This window comes from Acomys minous, assembly GCF_964271855.1.
Source record: "Acomys minous genome assembly, chromosome: 9".
NCBI classification, from domain to species: Eukaryota; Metazoa; Chordata; class Mammalia; order Rodentia; family Muridae; genus Acomys; species Acomys minous.
Genome location: NC_140490.1, coordinates 107,061,205 through 107,074,420, shown reverse-complemented (window position 1 = coordinate 107,074,420; position 13,216 = coordinate 107,061,205). Strand labels below are relative to the sequence as shown.

The following is a 13,216-nucleotide window of genomic DNA, read 5'->3' as shown; positions in this document are numbered from 1 at the left end:
AGGATGGATCAGCGTAGTTATTCCGAGAATGAGCACTTCATAGTGGCTTGTACTTCATTCCTCTTAGGACACAGCTGTAAAGCTTTTATTTGCTCAGGGTAACGTTGGAATGAGAATTGATTTTGTCCTGTTATTTTCTGTGCATTTTTATATGTATTATCTTGTTTAAAATGCAAATGCATCTCATATAGTCTATCGGTACTTTCTCATTCTGCTCTTTGTTTTTACAATGTATACATATACTTACAAAGTATCTTTTTTATAATATATTACATTAATATCACTATGCAATTTTTCAAAAGCATAAGAAGTTTTAACTACTTCAAGAGTTTAACATAAAGCAAAAACTGCCATCTACTTTGTAGTTATTGCCAGTAAAAGCAGCTTGTAACTAACAGTATTTCAAACAAGAATCAACTACCAAAAGACTTGGCATTTCAGTAGGACACTATAAAGCCCTCCTGTCTATTAAACAATAAAACTGGGCTTATAATGTTTACCAGACCCCAGGTCTCTAGTATTAATTTTGTTTCTGGCCTTCATTTATTTATTCTTGTACATATATCTGATTTTTTTCAGCTGCCTACCGAATCACTCTTCTACCGTGCCGTTCTTCAGAGCATTATTAAAGATTATTATGGCACCAGCAAATGGTATGAGAATTTTATTTTGTAAATTTTCTGGGGCCCAGAGGTAGATAGTTTTACCTAGGACATGATATATTTTTGGTTCAACACCAAGCAACCAAACAATGAATAAATAAATAAAATAGCTGTGTTATATTGTTAGATTTTTAAAATAAGTGTTTGGGTAAATCTTTAAAGGATAAATTATAATTAGTTTTGTTTGTTTATTAGGTCTTTGAAATAATATTTTTGGAGAACATCGAGTTCACTAATGATTACTTAAGGATAATCATTGTGGCCCAGAATTGGCCCAAGCAAAGAGGAGTAGGGGTATCCCTAACCTTGGGTCCATGTTACCTTCTGCAGCAGTGGAATATAGTGCCAGCCTCAATGGGTTTCCAGAAGCAAGTAGTATGACCATGAAAGTAAATGGTACAATGTCTGGCAGTCAGTTGGAAGTGAGGAGATGCTGGTCTCTCCATTAATAAAAGCAGCTTGATTATACATCACTTGTTCTTTAATATTAAAGGGCTTGAATAATCCCTCTAGTGAGCTTTGTAACTAATGCAGAAATTTCCATCTCCCTTGACTGTGACACACTGGCACTCAGATATTACATGAGAGTCCATCAGAAACCTAAGAAATCCGTGTTTCAACTGGGCTCAATCCAGGGTATTCAGTCTCCAACTAGAAACGCTTTTGAATGCAAATACCCAGGTTTACAAGCTTACACTAAGTGGATTTTAAATTGGACAGGGTATCTTGTAACATGTGGCTGAACTCATGGAACAGTAGAACAGAAAGATCCAATGATGAAAACTAAGGCCTGGAGGTAGGAGGGTATACTTTCTTAGTGTCAGGGAAGAGCATACAATGAGTTTTGAACATATTCAACAGCGGTCTTCCTAATTCCACACCTGACTTCCCCCCTCCACCTTTTTCCCCATCAAAGTTAATTTGTTCTGCCCAAATATTTTTGGATGTATGTCCTTACACTGGAGTATACCTGACTTATCAGACAGAGACTACACTAACTAACCCTTCCTTTTCCAGCAAGTAACAAGTGCTAATAGTCCTCAGTTATGGGTGGAACTTGGTGCCCAGCTCCCTTCTCCGTACTAGAATTTAGTCTGGCATGGGCTGCATGGTCCTGAGCATGCTGTCACAACTGCTCTCAGTTCTTCTGTGCAAGACACTGCTTCCTTGGAGTCCTCTGCCTCCTCTGGCTCCTAAACTCTTTCTGCCCCTCTTCTGCATGGCAGTCCTGTTGATTAAGGCTGAATAGAAAACTGACACTCTAATCTCCAGTAATAAGAAGCACTTATCACTAACAACTTAGTCGTACAGAGACCAGATGAGAAACTTGACTTCCTTCCTGTCAAGCTACCCAGCGCTGATTAATTGCCCAGCAAACACAGTATAATAAAGATTCAGAGTCTATTTTCTTCCATGTTATGAACCTCAGTAGGCGGATTGTGCTAACCGCCATGGCTAAAGAAGGGCCATCCCAGCTGCACACATGAAAATATATTTCCTACAGTAATACAGTACTGTAAAGTCACACCGGAAGGAAAAGAACTAAGGAGAGTAAAATAAAGAAATCCACATACTAAAAAAAAAGCCAGAAATGACACTACTTCTCAGCAATGTCAGTGGAGACCACTGTGGTCATAGCAGTAACAAGGTCCATCCACCAAGCATGTAGAGTATCCATAGAGACTGACTCTACAGGTGTTTGTAGCACTTTATTCCTAGATGCACAAACTGAAGAAAGCAAACAGCTGTCCTTCAGTAGATCTGCTCCTATCAGAGGCTACTCACTGGGCAACAAAACAATGAAATTTTGATAAATACAACATCCTGCCTGACTCTCCAGAGAATTGTGTTGGATGAAAAAAATCCAACTATAAAAGCATATATACTGTGTAATTCTGTTTTCACAATCTTGGGAATGGAAACAGCTCAATGGATGCTTCTGATATGCACAAGACCATGGTTTCTTCCCACTACTACAACAGGGCAAGGTATGGGGCACAAAAGGGTAGACCCATTCCAACACGTTCTTAAAGTGACAGAGATTCAGAAGATGCAAGATACTACTGATTTCTGGAAGAAAGAAAGTGAGATGAGAAGGAGTGGGTGTGATGTAAACAGCAAAACCAGCAATCCCTAACATAATGGAAATGCTTTCGTAGTGTCCACTACTTTACCCTCTTGAGACATGGGGAGCTACAAAACAAAACATTTAGGCCTCTTCTTTCTTACAACTTTGTGCGATCTTACACTTTATGGTAAAACATTTAATAAAAGCAATGGGAAACAGAACATACAACAGTGGCCCAAACAGAAATTCTAGACTTAAGTAATAAAATAATAGCAAATTACCAAAATTTTATAAAGAGGTAGAGGGAATATGACTTTGAAGGAGAGAGAGAAGGATTATACATGGGAGGGTGTAGAGAGAAGAGAGAGAAGGGAGAAATGATATAAATAAATTATGATATAAAAATAATAATGTAGGGTAAATCAGTGTGAAGGCCAGAAGCTCCTAAGCAAATGTCATTATAGTATCTGAAATTTTTTGGTTTCGATTTTTAAATAAAATGTATGGAGCAGAAAAAATACATAAAATCTTATAAAGTATTAAATAGAAGATCTTAGGATGGTAGTCAGATTTTCAGAGAGATGGTTCTTTACCCAGGCATTATTAAAAAGCTTATTTTTAAAGTATTACTAGAATTTTAACTAAAAAAATTAGCCTTATCTAAACCTGGGCATGGTCACACACAACGTAATCTCAGGTAATCAGCATGCTGAGGCTAGACTACCAAAGTTCAGGCCAACCTAGGCCATATAGGAAAATTCTGTCAAAATGACCAAAAGAGAGAAAGAAAAATATTATGTCTAATAATAAACCTAACTACGGTAATTAAGACATTTATGAGGAATACAATACAAAAATGCTGAAGAACTAAAAAATGTCTGTATTGAAAAACTAAAACATAAGCCCTTGAGATGATTATAAGATCCCTGTGATCCAGTGCCTTTAACAGATATTCCTGAGTATCGGTGTGTTGGTGCATACATAGCATTCACCAAAATGTATACAAGAGAGCTGAAAACCAAATAAAGCGAAGGCAGTCCTGAAAGGGAGGGAGATGGATATTGTCCTCATGGCAGAACCTTTGCACAGGGGAAGGAGTCAGATGGTGAGATGGTACGACAGCTTAGAGGAGGGTCTTGTTCTCTTTAAATCCTTAGACAGTTTTATACATGCCTGTAGTCCTGTGAGTCAGTAAATATGCATAGTCACCCTTCATTGGCCGCTTATATTCCTACTCATCCTCCCTTGTGCCCCTTCTTAAGTTCTCTCTCCTACTCCTGTTCCTTTAGTGTATTATGACCCCTGAGTTACCTGGGGTTGCTTGCATGAGCGTGGATATGGGGTTATTTACTGGCACATGGATAACCTTCCAGTTGTAAGACCACTAAAAAAAAAATGGCTCCCGCTTCCCAGTAGCCTTCACTGCCAGTATCTCCTGGTCTAAGACTAGGACCTCATGAGTTCTTCCTAGAAAGGAGTCTTAAAAACAACTCACCTTTGTTAAAACTGAAGGCCTCGTAGTACCCATCTTAATCATTTGCAAAGACATCCTATGTGTCTACAAACTCCTCTAGTGCTCCATCTCTTAAGGGCCCACTGCCTCTTGCATCATCCTGAAAGACACCAGGCTTCCATTCCCTGAGCTCTAGTGCCTGAGCCATCCAGACAATAGCATGTGCTTAAGTTAATTGAAATCTACACAGAAGTTTTTGGAATACAAAAACCAGAAAAATACTGAGTTAATCCTTTTATATTTTGTTCAGTTTTGTTAACTCAATTAAATGGTCCTCAGGTGATAGCCTGTTATAGAATGCCTGCAGCGTTATTCTGTAAGCTTCTCTGTGTAAGACTATATAAGCTTATACCATCTTAAGATGAGAAGTCACTGCTTTTTGTGGACTTAACCATGCATTTTATTCTATTATAGTTTTGGTTTAACACTCAATACACTTAAAAGTCAATAATTCATAGAAAATCCTTTATTTCATAATTAGTCATTCTCTGCAAAGTTCCTAAGGGAATAAAGCACAAAAGAAGAAATTTTACAAGGTTTAAATCCTTATTTTTGCTGTATTAGGATGAACCCAAACATGCTAGGCAAACATTTGACTACTGAACTACATCACTGCTGCCTTATCCATATTGTTCTATTCTGTAATGAGAACCATACCCAACTATAGAAGAAACACTTTTTCTGTGGTAATTATGAGTTATGAAGTTTAAATTTTTTTTTTTAGTACGACCAAATAGTAAAATGAAAACCCAAAGTTTTAAAACTTTCTCACAGAATTACAGCAGATCTTTTAATTTGAAATGTGTGGTCAAGATAAAATTAAAAGGACTATACCATTTAAACTAAAATGTAATTTAAAGATTTTACAAAGGTTGGTCTCTTAAATGGTGTTTGAAGTTCAGTGTGTGTTAGCATGTAAGAGGGACAAGGTAAGTTCATGGCTCTCCTATGATGCTGGGGAGGCTGAGCTTCTGTACATTCTGTGTTTGTGTGCTTTCATTTCTTTTGGGTACATATGCTCCATCGTGTCTTAAAATCTGCACAGCGGTTGGTTGGAGGGTACTGTGTGCCGGCACCAAATTCTTATGGTTGAGTTTTTGGAAAAGCATGTGGGTCTTGCTGGATTGCCTTGAGTAGAATTTTAATTGTATTCACTTTTATTAAAAAAAAGAATACGATTCCTCTTTAGCATGCTGGCCATGATTTATTCTCACATAGGGCCTTTTCATCTGCCCTTAATTTCCTATCATTTTTCTTTCAGAAAAATCATTGCATTTTTCTAACTTATTGAAAGTATTTGATACTTCTTCACTTCTTAGTTTATATACCCAAACTAAAAGATCGACATTGTCGAATTCAAGGCCACTTCTAATCTGTCCAAATATTCTTTCCGCTTAATATCTTCTTTGCTCTCTGAGCAGCTGCCCAGGCACTCTGGCTGCGCTATATTATTGCATTTCTTACGTAACTAGTTCTGTGCCCTCTATGCTTTCTGGAACTCTTTTATCTACCAGGTATATTCTCTTACCCATTTGTGCTTCTTCTTTACCCTAGAGCACGTAGCACATGACATCCTTAGTGTCCTTTAAACTCTACACAGGAGGAGGAGTTGTTGTTGTTGTTGTTGTTGTTATTTAACCTTCTTTGCTCCCGTAACACTTCAACTGTAATTACTAGGGTTTATTTAATTAAGTTTGTTTATTTTTAATTTATTCACTTTACATCTCAATTGTACACCCCCTTCCTCATCCCCTCCCCCCTCCCCCTATTCCTCAGAAATGGGGAGCCTTCCTCCCCTACCATCTAACTGCATCCTATCAGGTCTCATCAGGACTGCCTGTATCCTCTTCCTCTGTGGGCTGGCAAGGCCACCCTGCCAGGGGGGCGTGATCAAGGAGTGGACAACAAGGTCATGTCAGAGGCAGCCCCTACTCCCCATATTGTGGGGCTCACATGGAGACTGTTCTGCCTATCAGCTACATCTGAGCAGGGGTTCTGGGTCCTCTCCATGCATGGTCTTGGGTTGGTACATTAGTCTCTGTAGGTCCCCCTGGGTCCAGATTTGTTGGCTCGGTTGTTCTCCTTGCGGAGCTTTGTCCTTTTCAGGTCCTTCTATCCCCCAACTCTTGCCTAAGTCACCCTGAAATCTGCCCCAAAGTTTGGCTGTGAGTCTCAGCACCTGCTTTGTTCCCCTGCTGGGTGGAGCCTTTCAGAGGACCTCTATGGTAGGTGCCATCCTGTTCCCTCTCTTCAACCACTTCCGGGGTCTATTCTAGTAGCCCTTGTGAATGAGCATTAAGCATCCTCCCTAGGGTCCTCCCCGTTATCCAGCTTCTTAAGGTCTGTGGATTGTAGTGTGGTTATCCTGTATTATGTGGACAATATCTGCCTATGAGTGAGTATATGCCATGTGTATCTTTCTAGGTCTGGGTCACCCCACTCAGGATGATCTTCTCTAGTTCCATCCATTTGCCTGCAAATTTCAAGATTTCTTTGTTTTTAAATAGTTGAGTAGTATTCCATTATGTAAATGTACTACAGTTTCTTTATCCATTCTTCAGTTGAGGGACATCTAGGTTGTTTCCAGATTCTGGCTATCATGAATAAGGCTGCTATGAACATAGTTGAGCACATGCCCTTGTTTTATGGTGGGGCATCTTTTGGGTATATGCCCAGGCATGGTATAGATCAGTCTTGAGGTGGCATAATCCTAATTTTCTAAGAAAGCACTACATTGATTTTCAACGTGGCTGTACAAGTTCACATTCCCGCCAGCAATGGAGGAGTGTTCCTCTTCTTCCACATCCTCATCAGCATGTGCTGTCATTGAGTTTTTGATCTTAGCCATTCTGAGGGGTGTAGGATGGAATCTCAGAGTCCTTTTGATTTGCATTTCCCTGATGACTAAGGAAACTGAGCATTTCTTTAAGTATTTCTCAGCCATTCAGTATTCCTCTGTTGAGAATTCTCTGTTTAGTTCTATATCCCATTTTTAATTGGATTATTTTGTTTGGTGGCTTTTAATTTCTTGAGTTCTTTATATATTTTGGATATTAACTCTTGGTCAGATGTAGAGTTGGTGAAGATCTTTTCCCACTCTGTAGGCTGTCGTTTTGTTCTGTTAACAGTATCATTTGCCTTACAGAAGCTTTTCAGTTTAATGAGGTCCCATTTATTGTTGATCTTAGAGCCTGGGCTGTTGGTGTTCTATTCAGGAAGTTGTCTCCTGTGCCATGTAATTACTGGTTTTTAATAATATTCATAGTAAAATAATTTGTCCTTCTACTCAACCACCTGTGATCTCCTTACTGGCTACAGTCCTGTTAAATGAAAAGGTCTCTTTGAACCACATTTTTCTCTTGTTAATCAACTCCCAACTTAGTTGTGGTCTTATATGCTTCCTTTTCTTTACAAATAAATAAATACTGTTATTACTTTTTTCTTGCCTTGAATATATTCTGCTGTTTTACTTCCCCTACTGGAGCAAATCACTCTTTTCAGGAGCCTTATTGTGTCCATGTTGCTGAGTACTGTGGGGCTGGGCAAGGATGAGGTCAAGGTTTGTCCGAACTCAGAAAATCTCTTGAGACTTGCAGGAGTAGGATCATTCCTTCCCTGACCTAGGCCTGCATGTCCGGGAACATGTAGCCTTACAACCCACACCTCTGCCACAGTGAGGTGGTAAAGTAGCCTGGTTGCCTGGTTACAGGTAAAACTTACTCTGTCCTTATAAGGTCATGTCCAACAAGCACCTGGAATTGCTCTTCATGCAAATAAGGAAATCCCATAACCTTGGCCTCAGCCAATGACATATATATTCATCTCAAAAGTCTGCGCATACTCTCCAAAGCTTTAAATAAATAGCCTTTGCCCTCCTATCCCCATTAAATGAGCTATATCACTGAAGCTTGCCTCTCAGGAAGTCTGTTTCTCCTGTCTCCCCAATCCAGGATCCATTGGTTGTGATCTCGGGTGATTATGTGGTTAAGGGTGAGGAAGTGGGGCCAGGAATGGTAGAATATCACAGTCATTTCTTCAGTCTTAATCTTCCTTTGCCTCGGATCTGTGGGCAACACAATTTTGGGGGGTTTTTTTTTGCTTTCATATTTTTTACGCATTGCTGTGTTGAAGCATGCTTCTTTCCTATTCTCATGAAACACTGGTTGCCTTGATGTGTCTTGAAAATGCCAGAACAGTTAGGGCTTCGCATCTTAAACTCCCTGACTGGAATGCTCACACCTACCTACCCCAGGCACATGTGTGGCTCGCACCACATTTGCTTCCTTTCCCTCTCCTCACTTGCTAAACATCTGCCAGTCACCCTCACTCAGTCCTCACTTGCTCTCACTTTGCTTTTCCTCCCCAGTTTCTCATTGCTGTTCCCTGTTGCACCTACATCGTTGATCGCCTTGTAATTCCTATCATTGTTTTTTTCTTGGTTTTCTTCAGTACAAGTGGTGGGACCTGATACCTGCCTCCGGAGTAAATCATTTTGGAAAATGATAAATTGGACTTTGCTCAATGTAGGTTGATGCCCTCCATGTTGTCATTTCAAAGTGTTGCTATAAAAATCCTTTAGAAAAGTTATTAATGTAAGTTTATGATTCATCTGATGCCCCCCACCTAGATTCCTACTGCACATTCATATTTTAAAGATTATATAATTAGATGAGAGACAGCAGAGTCACCATTAAAAGAAAAGGCATTTTGGGATGGCAGAGACAAGAAGATTGCCATTTTATAGCTAGTTTGAGCAACTTTGTGAGACTCTGTCTCAAAAATAAGAAGATAAAGAGAAAACGTGAGGCACCGGAGCTCTGTGCCTCAGGCACTAACACTGTGCCCGTTGTCATCACAGGGAGGGCTTGAGTGCTTCTGAGTCCTTCCTCTCCATTTTCCTGTTTGTAGAGATTGATAATGACACCCTAAAGGGGGACTGTGAAAGTTCAGGCACTGCTCCACACAGTGCTTGAGACACAGTGTTTATTAGGTTTCTAATAAATGTCTTTGTTGCAATCATCTCTCAAAGAATGTACACACTAATATTCTTTCGGTGCTTTTTGAAACAAACTCTGTGATATGCCAACAAATCATGAAAAGAATTCTCCTGACCCTTCTGAGGACCTCTATTGCTGTTTAAGTCAGCGTTCACTCAAAGGCACTAACAACAGCAAAATAAAGTGCAAATGTTAGAAACATTTGTGAACAACTGTAAGGTGCCAAGATTCTTATTAAATAGAACTGTGCACATTAATATTTTCTGTTAGCTATAGTAAGTACAGGCACATTTTAAATTCTGGATGTTTTGTGCAACATTTTTCATTGGCTTACTGGTCTTTGCTGTCCTTTATAGTTTATTCCATCTGTCTAGAAGCCTGCAACTGTTTATGACAGTTTCTTCTTGATATTATTTTTCTTTATATCAAAAAATTCTTGTCTGAAATATTCTGTAATACTTTAAATGGTATACCAAGCAAATGTTACTTAATTCATGGAATTTCAATTGCATGAAACTCGTCTCTATTTTTTGTTCAGGTGACATATAGCATATAGTAAATAATTTGGGGATTAACAGTTTAGAGGACAGATGATGACGACGACGACGACGACTTCTCCTCCTCCTCCTTCTTCTTCTTCTCCTCCTTCCCTTTCTCCTCCTCCTTCTCCTCCTCCTTCTCCTCCTCCTCCTCCTTCTTCTTCTTCCTTGGTTTTCTCCAGAAATAAAAAAAATTGAGTGTGTGTGTATGTGTGTGTGTGTGTGTGTGTGTATGTATATATATGTTCTGTATGCCTGTTAAGTGTGCACAAAGTGCATACAGGTGCACATGGAGGTCAGTGATTAGTGTCTTGTCCTTCCTTGATATTCTCCTTTATAACAGAATCTTTCACTAAACCTGAAGTTCATGATTTGTCTCGGCTGGTTGTCCATCAAACTACAGGGATCCACCTATGTCCACTTCTCCAGCTTTCCTGATCTGGGGTTAAAGGCATTTTTACCTCAGGTTTAGGCATTGGAACCCAGGTCCTCATGGTTGCACACCAGATACTAACCAACTAAGCATCTACACAGTCCTTTTAACATTCTGGTTTTTCCAGCGTGCAGTTTTTAAGTTTTTGTGTGCTTGATTCAAAGTTTGGGGGATGCTATCCATGTAGCAAGGCAGCTATGAGGAGGTCAAAGGACAGCGTGTAGGAGGCAGCTCTTTTCTTCCACCACATGATTCCTGGGAATAGGTCAAGGCATGAGGGCAAGTGCTCTTACTTGTAGAGCCACCCCACCCATCCCCATTATATGATGAAAATGAAGAGCCTGAGTAGAGAATTACAGAAAGGGGCTGGAGGCAAGTCAGGGGTTGTGAGCACTTGTTCTTTCACAGGGCCAGAGTGAGTTGGCAGCACCTGTATTGGCCTGTGAACTTGATTTGTATATTCTAGCTCTAAGAAAGCTTACATCTGCTGCTGCCACCTCTCTTGCATATAACATGCACACATAGACACATGTGTGCATTCAAATGAACAAATAATAGAAACAAAAAGGTTTCAAAGGTAGAGAAAGGAAAGAAAAGGATAATATTCACATCTTTAATCCTATATATTTTCTGGCAGAAAATATTACCTAAATAATTAATAGAAAGATTTCTATTTTATTGAAATATTTCAACATAAATTAAGGCAGTGAATATGGTGTAAGTAATAAAATTATCTAAGTGGACTTTAAATACATCTTGTTTCATAATGAAAAATGGGATTAGCACTTTATATTTTAGGCTGTTATATTCTGAAGTTATTTAGGAAGATTCCATTGTTATAACTGATGGTTATAAAACTGGAGGATGCAGACTAGTCATATCAAGATCTCACAAAAATCACTGATATTACTGAAAAAAACATAATACATCCATATTCTATTTGTATATGTACTTATTCCACTCTTTTATTTTCTGTAATTTAATTCTTGAAAGCCTTGGGCCTCACTTTTTCTCATATTAACCACCAAATTCAGTACTTATCCTTACAACTGTAGATGCTTCTAAATACTGATCTATAATCCTTTTCTTGCAACTACAAAAGCCTAGGTCATATTCTACATCAGAAAGTCTCATAACTCCTTTTCCATATGTGTGACAAGAGGGTTGGCTAACTATTCTATAAGGACACAGGTATAGAAAGGTGTCCTGGAATACAGCTCAGGTTACCTTCAGCTCGGAGGTGACCATTCTTCATCTGCATCTTAGTAACATAAAGCCTGAGTCCCCTCCATGCTCTCTTTGGCGTGGAGTTACTAACGGAAGCGTTCAAAACAGGCATCAAGCAGCTTCCTAAACCTCTCCATGCTGTTTTTCTTAATGGCCTTAGTAATAAGACCTACTGCATGGAGCTGTTTGAGTGTAAATGAGTTAAGAAACAGATTCTTTACACTTTGCATTATGATGTGATTTAATAGTTGTTACCATGTACTACTTTATTCTTGTTTGTATAGTTAGGCTTGCCTTTTTTTTTTTTAACCTGAGAACAATAAATTGTCCTGTTTTCTCTAGTAATACATCTTCCTCTTATTGTGTAACAAGACTTTGTTCTGGCAAAACCTTATTTGATAGTGGTCAGATCCACTATTGAGATCCTGCCCTGTACTCCTCCTATGCTAGGCACTAGCTATATGGCCATGAGCAAAGCAGTAAAAGCTTTTCTTCAGCTGTGTAGAGTAGTGATCACAGACACAATTTTAAATGGTGTGTCTTTGTAAATAGTTGTAAATATGCACATAAAATGAATACTTGTTTGTGATATGCTAGTGTATAACTTTTACAATGAGCTTAAAATTTGGAATTAAAAATCAAAAAGAAATATTAAAGTTATAATCTCTTCCCCTTGGAAAAGCCTACTAGCTTAAAATATCAAGGGAAGGATAATCAGAAAATAAGAATATGTGAAAGAAATACTTGTATCGGGAGTCCAATTTCATCTGTAGTGCCAGAGAAGGCATTTATCCTTAGAGAAGCAGTGTTTGAGGTAGGTTTTGAAGGGAGTTTGGTCGTCCAAGGACAAGGCTTGAAAGTGGAATGAAAGTTCCAAGAATAGTGTTTATAGTTAAAAGAAAGTGCACTTAAAAAGCTGTAAAAATGCCAGTGTTGCTGAGGAGACAGTGTCACAATACAGTGTTGAAAAGCGCAGAGAGAACCACATAGCAGGCTTATTCACTTAATGAAGGGGTCACATCTTACTCTTAAGATTCAAGAGTCATACGACACTCTTGAAGAATTTAAAAAGCAAAAGTGACCCAAGCAATCATCTTGCTAGTTCTATTTGGCTTACAGCTACTTCCTGTTATTGTTAAAGATAAATAATAATACTGATAATAAAAAGTTCCAAATATATTTTGCAAGAAAATTTTGTACAAATACTAAAAGTAGTCTTAACAATAACTATGCAGTGAGATTTTAGAACAATAAAACTTAAGTTAAAATTGAAAATGTTTCTCTTATTTTTAAGCAGCCTAAAATATAAAACACAGGAATCTGACCAGTCTACCTATACTTATATTCTGACATTAGCCTGCAGTGGCATCTAATTCTGGTTCTTTTGATGTTTCTTAACCAACTTATAGCTGAGAAACTGTTGGCAGTTGATAGCTAGTAGCAGAGAGAGTTTTCTTTAAGATGCTGCCCTCTGGTAGGCTGCCACATGCCACTGGAAGTCTAGATATCCAAGAATAAGTGGGAAGCACAAATTGGATTTAATTTTTGTTTTAAGGACACTGAAGTTGGGTGGAGAAGAGGGGTGGATCTGGAAGGAGTTGGAGAAGAATAGATAGCCTCAAAATAAGTATGAAATTCTCAAAGGGGGAAATTAAATAAAAAGTTTAAAAGATTACCTAACAGACATGAATGCAGACTGACTATAAAAATGTTAATAAGATATTTTCCCTGGTTAAAAACTTTTTCAGGAGCTTAGAGGATAGTTCATTGGGTAAAA

General features: G+C 38.6%; 1 protein-coding gene across 3 annotated transcripts in view; it reads left to right on the top strand.

Moving 5' to 3' along the window:
* METTL25 (methyltransferase like 25) overlaps window positions 1-13,216 on the top strand; it is a gene marked incomplete at its 5' end in the record, with an annotated part of 75,618 nt that overhangs the window by 42,912 nt on the left and 19,490 nt on the right. For all 3 annotated transcript variants that reach the window (XM_084794418.1, XM_084794419.1, XM_084794420.1), the window contains one exon: window positions 580-653. In XM_084794418.1, coding sequence (XP_084650544.1) covers window positions 580-653 — 74 coding nt within the window. The remainder of the gene's footprint in view (window positions 1-579; window positions 654-13,216) is intronic.